Source organism: Scyliorhinus canicula, chromosome 10, assembly GCF_902713615.1.
Source record: "Scyliorhinus canicula chromosome 10, sScyCan1.1, whole genome shotgun sequence".
Lineage (NCBI taxonomy): Eukaryota > Metazoa > Chordata > Chondrichthyes > Carcharhiniformes > Scyliorhinidae > Scyliorhinus > Scyliorhinus canicula.
In genome coordinates, this window is record NC_052155.1 from 105,591,095 (window position 1) to 105,603,467 (window position 12,373).

The 12,373-nt window shown below is 43.2% G+C and overlaps 1 protein-coding gene across 1 annotated transcript in view; it reads right to left on the minus strand.

The window, feature by feature from the left end:
• The window catches only part of armc1 (armadillo repeat containing 1), a 50,472-nt gene that overhangs the window by 7,016 nt on the left and 31,083 nt on the right, over window positions 1–12,373 (minus strand). The window contains exons 5-6 of the mRNA XM_038809487.1: window positions 11,288–11,404; window positions 7,038–7,112 (exon numbers count right to left, since the gene is read on the minus strand). Of these exons, the coding sequence (XP_038665415.1) occupies window positions 7,038–7,112; window positions 11,288–11,404 (192 nt within the window). The remainder of the gene's footprint in view (window positions 1–7,037; window positions 7,113–11,287; window positions 11,405–12,373) is intronic.

Genomic DNA, 12,373 nt, shown 5'->3' on the forward strand with positions numbered 1-12,373 from the left:
GCACGGGAGAGCCATATAAATAGATCAGGACAGGAAGTGAGGACACACTTCACTGAGGGCAGAACTTGGAGCAACACATATACACAATACACACTCCACAGCAGGCGGGCTGGTAAGCAGGACACACACAGCAAAGCAAAGCTGGTAGTTAGCACTGGAAGGTCGTTCTAGGTCGAGCTCTGGAAACTGAACGAACTCACAATAAAGCATCTTCTCCACACTTGAGACTACGAGCTTTATTAAGACACGAGTAACAACACATGGTACCCAGGAGTGATTTCAGACGCTTATGACAGGACAACTCAGCTGCAGATACAGAAAACAAAAAAAATGGCATGGAAATCTCAACCAAGAATGGCATGGAAATCTCCTACTGGACATTCGACTTGGGAAGACATTGCTGATGAGAGGATGTGCCTTGGATACCCACTTCACCTGGACACGACTGGAAAAGTAAGAAGTGTCTGGGAAACGTTTAAACAAATGTTCGATTTCGCTATCATAGCATATGATGCAGCAGCAGCCTCAGACGAAATTAAAATAGCAATTTTCATCGAAGGAAATGAAGCTTGGAAAGTTTATAATGGATTTAAATACTCAAAAGGTGAAGACAGAAACAGCTTACAAACGGTACTAAACAAATTTGAAGAGTACTGTGAGAAATTTGAACAGCAAGACATACTCAGAGTCCAAACTGCACAGAGACTGAGTGATGCAAAACTTAAAAAATCACGAAAAGAGCAAGAAATCGCGAATGAAAAGTACAGATCAAAAAGAAGAAATAAAAAGAATTTCTCACAAAGCCAAAACGCTGAAACCCTGTCCAAATCGGGAAGAGAAGATAACTTACGAATTTTGCAGTCCTGGTGGGACAGTAAAATCGCTGAAATCCGCGAAAAACGGCAAAAAATGGCGTCGGAGCACATTTTGCAGTCTCCGGTAAGCAAAGAACTACAAATGGCGTCTGCGCATGCGCCGGAACCCGCGCATGCGCAGTTTAAAAAAGATCGCGGTGCCGATCTTGATGCGCATGCGCAGGCCGCGCATGCGCAGTCAAAAGAAGTTTTGGTCGCGGATCGTAATGCGCATGCGCACGCCGCGCATGCGCAATGGAAACAAAACCGCACAGTGAAGGAGGAAGGCCGACTTGCGCATGCGCAATGCATTCCTGCGCGTGACGTCATGACGTCTGAGCATCCCGACCACGCCCACTTAAAAGGGAAATGCCCAAAAATTGAAAATAAGACACTTAAAGTGGTAAACACAAATTTTCTTGCCTCAGAACACAAAAAAACGCCTGAACTTACACCAACAGTTAAAAACAACTTGCACAACACCCTGAAAAAAGCAGGCTGCACCACCCAAAGTGAAGAGAACAAAAAGAATTCCGAAACAACAAAAGATGATTTGTTTTTCGAAGAATACTACTCAGACACAGCTGAGTCAGTCGGATATGCTTCTCACAGCATCAGCGACACGGTCGCAAAGTTCAACACGAATCAACTCGTGGTAGAAGAATCCAACCAGGATGATTTGTTTTTCAAAGAATACTACTCAGACATGGAGGAGTTATTTGGACATGCTGATCACAGCATCAGCGACACAGTTGCAAAGCTCAACACGACTCTACTCATGGTAGATGAATCCAACACCATGAGGCCATGGCAGCTCGTCGATACATTGGATGACAGCAATACCCAAGACGAAGACGACGCCACACAGAGAGCACAGGAAGACTCCACAGAGCGAGCGATGACAGGCTCCACAGTGCGAGTAATGAAGACTCCAAAAGGGATGCAAGCAAACACTCCCTGGCGAACACCATGCATGAACAAGACCATGCAGGTAAACCCGCAGTATCTGAGCAACCGCAAGCAGACTATGACAGTCTACCAAGCTCACAGGAACAAGAAGAAGACAACGTACATCTCACCACTGACACCATGCATGCACAAGACCATGAAGGTCAACCCGCCGTATCTGAGCAACCACAAGCAGACTATGAAAGTCCAACACGCTCACATGAACAAGAAGAAGACAATGCACCTCTGCCCACTGCGTGCGAAGACAGTGACAAGGTGATCACACTCAACGTACAGGATCACAGTGAGACTGACAGTTCTCAGCTTGCCTGTACCGAAGCACAGAGCGAAAACAGTGACAAGATGCTCGCACTCGACGTACAGGATCACAGTGAGACTGACAGTTCTCAGCTTGTCTGTACAGAAGCACAGAGTCGGGCCACCCAACAGTCCAGAGCGACGATGCCGAAAGAAACCATGCAGATTCTGACTCCAGAAGAGGAGCACCTGGAGTCCAGAGAGACCAAGCCAAAAGAAACCATGCAGATTCTGACTCCAGACGAGGAGCACCTGGAGTCCAGAGAGACCAAGCCAGAAGAAACCATGCAGATTTTGACTCCAGAAGAGGAGCGCCTGGAGTCCAGTGAGATAACATCAACGGAAATCATGAAGATTTCAACTCCAGAAGCGGAGCACCAAGAGTCCGGAGACACAACGTCAACTGAAATCATGCAGATTTGGACTCCAGAAGAGGAGCGCCAGAAGTCCACAGACATCACGTCAATTGTAATCATGGAGGTTTTGACTCCAGAAGAGGAGCGCCGAGAGTCCACAGACACCGCGTCAAATGTAATCGAGAAGACTTTGACTCCGGAAGAGGAGCACCAAGAAAGCAAAGATGCGGAATCCAATTCTCCACAACTGATTGATGTCACCTGCACCGATGCAACATCAGATCATTCGCACCACTCGCGAGACGGAATGCTAAATGACTCAAATTATCCACTCGGGACACTCATAGAGTATAACAAAAAAAAACAAAAGTCAAAGAAACACAGCAAGAACAAAAACAACATGAAGCGCGACAAGACCAACAACAATAGCAAGAAGCACAGCAGAAACGAGAACGACAACAGCAAGAATAAAAGCAACATGAAGCGCGACAAGACAAACAACAAAGTCAGGCACAAAGATAGCGACAACGACAGAGACAGAAACAACAAGAATGGCAACAAACACAACAAAGTCAGGAACAAAGATAGCGACAACACCAAAGACAGAAACGACAAAAACAGCACCAAGACCGGCAACGAGAACAACAAAGTCTGGAACAACGACAGTGCCAACACCAAAGACGGAAACGACAAAAACAGCGACAAGTACGGCAACGAAAACAACAAAAACAAGAACGACAGAAACAACAGCAATGAAACAACGACTTGTACACAATGGCACTACTTGGCACATGACGGACAATGCCACAGCGCATGGCAAAACGATGACAAGACTACAAACATGTCATGGGATGACGACGAATCGCATAAACACACGTCTGCTCCAGAACGAGCAAGCACACCAGCATCCAAGGCGGATGAGACAATAAATCAACACCACAAGCACAGAAAAAAGTCCATGCCAGTCAACATCAGTGATGTGACCATGCAAACACCTCGGGATGATGCATTGGGCACTTAAATAACAAGGAACACCAACAACATTCACAGCGGACTTGCAATATCACCACGTCATCAACAACAACAAAAAAAAGAAAAAAAGCTCTGAACAAATTCATCAAGTTTGGACTCATAAATGTTTTTATTAAGATTGGACATATAACTACATTGGCTTTGTAAAATATGCAATAGCACCATCACCTGTATAGATACGCATATCATAAGTAACTGTTTTCTATAATTTTTCTTTAATGATGTACAGAAACTATGTAAAGAGAAAAAGGGGGATGTGGTGATCGTAGATTTACTAGATACAAAACAACTGAGCAAACACCAGAGGGAGAGCTACAAATACACCGGGACAGGATGTACAATTTTCTTTAACGATGTACAGAAAATATGTTAAGAGAAAAAGGGGGATGTGGTGATCACAAGTTAACCAGATGCAACACAACTGAGCAACCACTAGAGGGAGCACGGGAGAGCCATATAAATAGATCAGGACAGGAAGTGAGGACACACTTCACTGAGGGCAGAACTTGGAGCAACACATATACACAATACACACTCCACAGCAGGCGGGCTGGTAAGCAGGACACACACAGCAAGCAAAGCTGGTAGTTAGCACTGGAAGGTCGTTCTAGGTCGAGCTCTGGAAACTGAACAAACTCACAATAAAGCATCTTCTCCACACTTGAGACTACGAGCTTTATTAAGACACGAGTAACAACACACAGTAGACCTCCTGAGTAGAGGAATCCACTGGGATCAAAGATGCATGAGGCAAGCTCGTCGGGTGGGGCCGCACCTATTACACTGAATAAGCTGAGGGAGGAATGGCAGTCGAATTTGAAAGGCAATTTAGCAAGCATTTTGAGAAGCAAGGGAAGGAGATGCTGCAGGGGGAGCTGCGGAGAGAGGAGGACAGGGACATGGGGCTGAGGTCTATGGTGGAGGACCTGGTGAAGAGGTCAAGGCAGCAGAACCTTAGATCGTGGAGTTGCCTGATGGAGTGGAGGGCTCAAGCTGACGGAGTACTTTGTGGCAATGTTTACGAGGTTGGTGGGGGAGGAGGACCAGGTCCACCCCCCCACCCCCAATCGAGCTGCACAGAATCCACTGGTCATTCCGGGCAAAACCACGAGCTAATGAGCCACTGCAAGCGATGATAGTATGTTTTCATAATTATCGGATGACGTAGAGGGTCCTGAAGTGGGCCAAGGAGAATCTGGAGATGCAGTGGGAAGGCAGCAGTATTCGTTTATATCAGGATGTTGCGGCAGAGTTGCAAGGAAGCGTGCAGCCTTTAATAGGGCAAAGTGAGCGCTTTAGAAGAGTGGCGTGCATTTTGGTGTGGTGTACCCGGTGATGCTGAGAGTTACTCCTAATTAATAATAATCTTTACAAGTAGGCTTACATTAACACTGCAAGAAGTTACTGTGGAAATCCCCTAGTCTCCACATTCGGGCGCCTGTTCGGGTACACGGAGGGAAAATTCAGAATGTCCAATTCACCTAATAAGCACATCTTTCATGACTTGTGGGAGGAAACCAGAGCGCCCGGAGGAAACCCCCGCAGACACGGGGAGAACACGTGGACTCCGCACAGACAGTGACCCAAACCGGGCATCAGACCCGGCTCCCTGTTGCTGTGAAGCAACTGTGCTAACCAATGTGCTACTAATTACGTGGAATATGCATGGTTTGGGGGGCCCAGTGAAGCGTGCATAAGTTTTCTCTCATTTGAAGAGTTTGAAGGCTGAAGTGGTGCTTTAGCAGGAGACCCAGTTGCGAGTGAGGGACCAGATTAGGCTTCATAAGGGTCAGATGTTCCAATTGGGCTTTGACAGCATGACCAGGAGGGGGTGGCGATTCGAATAAAGAGTTTGGTATCAGATGGTGGAGGCGGTAGCAGACCAGAATGGTAGGTATGTCATAGTTACGGGAACGTTGGAAGTTAAGTCTGTGGTTTTGGCGAGTGTGTATGTGCCAAATTAGTCCGATATAGCATTCAGGAACAGGATGTTGGCTGCTTTTGGGAATGGGGGAGCTTTGAATTGTGTTTTGTATCCTAAACTGGATTTTCCAAAGCTGAAGTCATTGGCTCCTTTGGGGGTAACAAAGGTACTGATGGCGTTTATGAAGGAGATGGGTGTAGCCGATACGTGGCGGTTTTTGCACTGAGGGTAGGGAATTCCCCTTCTTTTCTCCGATGCATAACATGCATTTGCGTTCAGACTTTTTCGTGATGGGGAGGTCTCTGCTGCCAGGGGTGAGGAAAGTGGAACATTCCACGATAGTTATTTTGAATCATGCTCTGCACCTGGTAGATGTGGTTTTGGAGATAGTTTAGCGGCGACATGGAGTTTGGATGTGGGGCTGTTGGCAGATTTGGGAATTTTTGTTCAGGGTGATTGAGTAGTATGTGGGGTTTAACAAAAATGGGGAGACCATAAGACAAAGAAGCAGAATTAGACCACATGCCCCATTGAGTCTGCTCCGCCATTCAATTATAGCTGATATTTTTCTCATCCCTATTCTCCTGCCGTCTCCCCCATATTGATCAAGAACCTATCTATCGCTTTAAAAAAAAAAATTTTGTGCACTCAATTATTTGTTTCCAATTAAGGGGCAATTTAATGTGGCCAATCCACCTAACTTGCACATCTTTGGGTTGTTTGGGTGAAACCCACGCAGACAGAGAGAGAATGTGCAAACTCCACATAGACAGTGATCTGAGCCGGGATTGAACCCAGGTCCTCAGACACTGCACCACTGCGCTAGAACCTATGTATCGCTGTCTTAAAGTCACTCATTGAGATTTGGCACAGATTCACCACCTTCTGTCTGAAGAAATTTCTCCTCATCTGTTTTAGAGGATCATCCCAGGTGGGAGCAGGAGTTGGGGTTGGAATTGGAGGGTGCGTGTGGTGCAGAGGTTGAATGCTACGTTTTTTTGTGCGAGATTACAGTTGAATACAGGTGAAGGTAAGCGTAGGGCTCATTTGACTAGTCTAGGAAGAGTAGGTTGTTTGTGGAAGTGGAAGATAAGTGTGAGCGTTAGGGTTAGGGTGGCTAACCATGTGCACATGTTCTGGTCATATCCTAAACTTGTGAGATTCTGGGTCTCCTTCATGTCAACGATTCTGCAAATTGAACTGAAGCCCTGTCCCTTATGGGGCCATATTTGGGATGGCAGACCTGCCAGAGCTGCAGATGGGTCAGGGGCTGAAGTTCTGGTCTTAGCTTGATGATTGCTCGAACGCGGGTGTTGATAGGATGGAGGTCATCTTCTCCACCCAAAGCCTCAGTATGGCTGGGGATCTTATGGAGTTTTTATACCTCAGGAAAAAAGTACACAGTGAGGTGGTAATTGATGGGTTCAACCGGAGATATAGCGGGTTGATTCTGTGCTTTAAAGAACTGGTCATCGTTAGTTGTTTTTTGGTGGGGGGAGGGATCGTTTTGTGTTCTTTGGTGCTGTTCTATTGTTATGTATAAAATTGAAAATGTTGAATAAAAATATTTTTAAATAAAAACTCAATGGCAGATATTTATCTTACCTCCTCTCCATTTTCATTTTTGATCACTTGTTGAGCTTTTAAAATTTTGGTTGCTGCAATAGCAGATGCCAGTGCCTACAATAAAAGGTGAATACAAGTAATTCCAGCAGTAAGGCTCACGGTTAGTCAGAGATAACATTGATGCAAAGGAGTGGTTGATATTTCCACTGAAAGAATTCAATAGCAGTTTGTCGAGGAGCATATAATTACTGATCATTTTTTGATTGGCTTCTGAAATAAAGCATTTTACTTATTCAATGTAAGTTAATAAATAAAATGTTCTACAAATCTGCATATAATTTAATACAGAAATTATATTTTTATGATCCCTCTATAATGCTGTGGGTGTTTTTCCTCTAGCGACTGTCACAAAGTAAAATAAATAAATAAACTAATTTCCAAGTTTCTTCTGCAAACTTAGTATCTCTGGAAAAATTTGTAAAATGCTCTACTTAACAAATTCAAATTGGGACTTTTGTTCAGAACCACCCTCCCTATAACTTGAAGAAAGCTACAGTACTAGAGTTTCAACTGTGTGTCCATAATACAAATTTAAAAATTCAGTTTAACCATTAGGAGTACATAAAAAATTGTACTACCAAATTTGGTCCAAAGTTTTAATTTAATCACACATGGAAGTCCTTCCTGTTTATTTCCTTTGTTCTCATTTCTTTGCTTTTATTATTTTGGTTCCTTGACCCATAATCGGGGTGTGCATTTAAGCAGAAGATACAGTTGAAATAGCCTGCTCGCCAGGACACTCGAGTTCCCAGGCTTTGTATATTGGAAAAGAGAAGCCAAACTCTTTGACACCAAATGGATCTTAGGAACCAGCTTTAGAGGGAGTTGGGTCGACTGGTTAACTGACAACCGGTGGCTTGGCCCAGGTCAGTGTTTTGCTTGACAACGGTCAGTGATTGGTTCCTGGGTGCTGCTTTTAGAGAGAACTCAGCAAAAGTGTTTGACCTTGGAAGGGAAAAAAAACTCTCTCTCCTGCTTGCTGAAGTGAAAGAACTGTTCTATTGTTCTGAAAGCAGTGAGAGTGCCTGGCGCATCCTTTGTTGTAAACCTGAAATTATGCTGAGTCTGCAGAGAAAGTAGACAACCTCGTCAGAGAAAACCATCTCAAGCATAGAATGAAGAGGAGCCAAACGAAAGCTTGAATTCAGAAGGACATTGATTAGAAGTCACTCCACTGCATCAAACACCCGTATCATTTTATTTTATTTCTTTCCCTTTTCATCCCCCTTTCCCCTCTGTGTTGTGTGTGTGTGTGAATATATATATATATATATATAATGTAAGTGGGGCGAGTTCGGAAGGGAGGGAGTTTTTGAAAGGGTAGTAGTCAGTTACATTTTCTGTCCATTTAATTATAATACTGTACATAATATCGGTTACTTATGTTTTAAAGCTACAAACCAAGTGACTAGTTTATTGGGTTCAACCAAGTACCTCAGATAAACAAAATCTAATTTCACCTGTTTTGCGACTCCAGGTCAAGTGTAAATTGACCGGGCACTAGCTCAAAATGTCATGATGGGGAGGTACAGCATTTGCTAAATAAACAACTCGCTAAATGTGGTATACCACCTTTTCCTTTCAGGAAAGTGACCTCAGAAAAAGCTAAACAGTTCATGCTTGACCTATCTTTGTGTACAACATCAAAACAAAACTGATCACTTTCACTGCTATGAAAAATTGCTTCAATAATCTTCTATCGAGACATATTGTGCTGGTCCTAGCTAATCCTACCATGTTCTGTGAATGGGTACTGTTGTTGTCAAAGCAGTAATTCTGGGGGTAGGGTGGTTATAATCTTTTAATAATCTTTATTATTGTCACAAGTAGGCTTACATTAACGCTCCAATGACGTTACTGTGAAACTCCCCTAGTTGCCACACTCTGGCACCTGTTCGGGTACACAAGAGGGAGAATTCAGGATGTCCAAATTACCGAACATCACAACTTGAGAGAGGAAACCGGAGCCTGGAGGAATTGTATCCTGCTACCTTATTCAGGCTCTTTAACGAACAGTGGCTCCAACAAGCTTCATGAAGTCTAGATTTATCAAAGAATCAGAGGTATACAACTGAAAATGTTCATAGACATGTTAAACACAGGACCTGTTACTGAATGCCAAACTTAGCAATTTTCTCGTAGACGTAATATTTGTTCTCTTCATGTCATAATCTTCATTTTCGGCCTGAATTTAATTTAACGGGACTCCAAAATTGCAGTTGATTTTCCAAAATACATGATGCTAGTTAATTAGTTTAACGTTGTAAAGTGTACTGGTAATTTTTGTCACCAACTCATTTTTGACTGATTATTTTAAAATTGTTCTTAGTAAACTTTCATTGGAAAAACATGTATCTGTGGGCAGCATGGCAACACAGTAGTTAGTACTGCTGCTTCACAGCACTAGAGACTCGGGTTCATTTCTGGCCTTGGGTGACTGTGTGGAGTGGACTTTGCACTTTATCCCACGTCTGCCCAGGTTTCCTCTGATTTCCTCCCACAATCCAAAAAAGTACAGGTTAGGTCGATTGGCCATGTTAAATTACCCCTTAGTGTTCAAAGATGTGTAGGTTAGGTAGGGCGCTCTTTCAGAGGGTTGGTGCAGGCTCGATGGGCCGAATGGCCTCTTCTGCACTGTATGAATGCTATGATTTTATTTAAATGTTTTTGACTGGCATGTTATCTATTTGTTCAGATATTCATTGTTTCGGTGTTATAGAAATAAAAGACATAAGCCACTCAGGAACAAGTGAAACTTAATTTTTATGTATTAAATATGGCATACAGGGTGCAATGCTATTTCCCATAGTCTCGAGAAAATAGTTAGATGAATGAAATGTCATGCCTTTTAGCAAAGGTTATTGTCATTGCCTGGGACAGGTTCTAGCACTAGCCTTTTAACAAATAATAACCAGCCATAACAATTTTTTAAAAAATAATTTGTAGAGGTGGCAACGGGTACTACCCTTAAAGTACCATTCATTGATTCACTTGAAAGGGAGTGTGCAATGTTACATACTCATACTTGTAGTGGTTTCCGGTTGATAGCAACATTAAGCCAAGTTTTAATAATCCTGACATATCCCGCATGAATCAGATTTTTGGGGAGGACACAACCAAATGACACCAACTCCAAAAAATAATGCATGATTGCATTAAATGACCAGAGAGTAGTGTTGGTTAAAGCATTGAAATTTGGACTGCAAGGAGCACTTTTTATCCCCAAACATCAGCTCTCCTGCTTCTTCTAGGTGGTGGAGTTCATGGTTTTGGAAGATGCTATAATGTAGAGAATGAATGCTTAAGTTGATGGTGGAGTGTCAGTCAAGCAAGCTGCTTTGTTCTGGATAATATCAAGCTTCCGGAGTGGTCAACCAGGCATGTTCATCACACTCCTGGCAGGTACCTTATAAATTTCTAGTCAATGGCAGTCCCAAGGGTTTTGACAGTGGGGGATTCAGTGAAGATAATGTCATGGGATGTCAAGGTGAGATAGTTAGATTCTCTCTTTTGGAGATGGTCATTGCCTGGCACTTGTGTGGTGTGACTATTGTCTAGGTCTTGCTGTACACGAATGCTGACTGTCATTACCTAAGGAGTTTTACATGAGACTGAGAACACTGCAATTTCCAGTGAACATGCCCACATCTGACCTCATAAGGATGGAAGGCCATTGGCGAAGCAGCTGATGATGGTGGAACCTAGGACACTCATAACTATGGTCCAGGGCTGAGACAATTCACCTCCAACAATCACAAGCATCATCCATTTAAAAAAAATTTTTTAAGAGTACCCAATTCATTTTTTCCAATTAAGGGCAATTTAGAGTGGCCAATCCACCTACCCTGAACAACGCAAACACAGGGAGAATGTGCAAACTCCACAGGGACAGTGACCCAGAGTCGGGATTGAATCTGGGACCTCAGCGCCGTGAAACAGCAGTGCTAACCACTGCGCCGTGCTGCCCCACAAGCATCATCCTTGATTGGGAAGTAGTATTAATTTCTCCATCTTTAAGCGTATTCTTGCTCAGGAAGTCAAAAAGGTGAAAGTTGCTTTCACTCACTCTTCCCTTGCTCTTGACTCAGCTCAACTTGCCTTTCATTCTCCTTAACTTCAGGCGGTATCATGCCATTTAATTTTCTTAAAAATTAGGATGCCAAATTTTCCTTAGGTGTTACCACACAATGACCCCACCAGAATCACCATTTTTAAAAATAAGAACCTACCTCTGCTTTTAAATCAGACCGGATCCGCACAATACATCTTTTTACAGTCATTTGGAAGGTAAAACTGATGACACCTTTAATTTTCAATAAAGCTTCTTCGCACATATTTCTCCGTGACTAAAAGGAAACAAAAACATTCAAGCCAAATGGCAATCAATTTTGGAGATGTTTTATCAGACGGTAAAAACATTAGTTTCATTTTACAGCTTTATAAACACTTAATGAACATAGGAACAGGAGCAGGCCATTCAGCCCCTTGAGCCTGTCCCGTCATTCAATGAGATCATGGCTGATCTGTGACCCAACTCCTCTCGCCGTTGGCCCATATCCCTTAATATTTTTGTTTAACAAAAACTTCTTTCTCTCAGATTTAAAATTAACAACTGATCTAGCATCAACTGTTGTTTGTGGGAGAGTTCCAAAGCACTACCACCCTTTGAATGAAGTTCTTCTGAATTTTTAGACTTAAGCCCACTAGTTTTAGAATCTCCAACCAGTGGAAATAGTTTACCTTTATCTACCCTGTCTTTCCCTGTTAATATCTTGAATACTTCGATCAGATCACCCCTTAACCTTCTAACTACCAGCAAAAACAGGTCCAATTTGAGTAATCTTGTAACTCAACCCCTGTAATCCAGGTATCATTATTGTTTACCTATGCTATACTCCCTCAAAGGCCAAAATATCCTTCCCATGGCGTGGTGCCCAGAACTGCCCAGGTGGGGTCTAACCAAGATTTTGTATAACTGTGGCATAACCCATGTTTTTATATTCCAATCCTCCAGATATATAGGCTAGCATTTAATTAGCCTTTTTGATTATTTTTTGCACATGTTTCTGGCATTTTAAGGACTTATGCACCTGAACTCCCAAGTCTCTTTGGACATCCACTTTCATAGAATTTACAGTGCAGAAGGCCATTCGGCCCATCGAGTCAGCAACGCCCCTTGTAAAGAGCACCATGCCCAAGTCCACACCTCCACCCTATCCCCGTAACCCCATCTAACCTTTTTTGGACACTTAAGGGTAATTTAGCATGGCCAATCCGCCTAGCCTGCACATCTTTGGACTGTGGGAGGAAACATG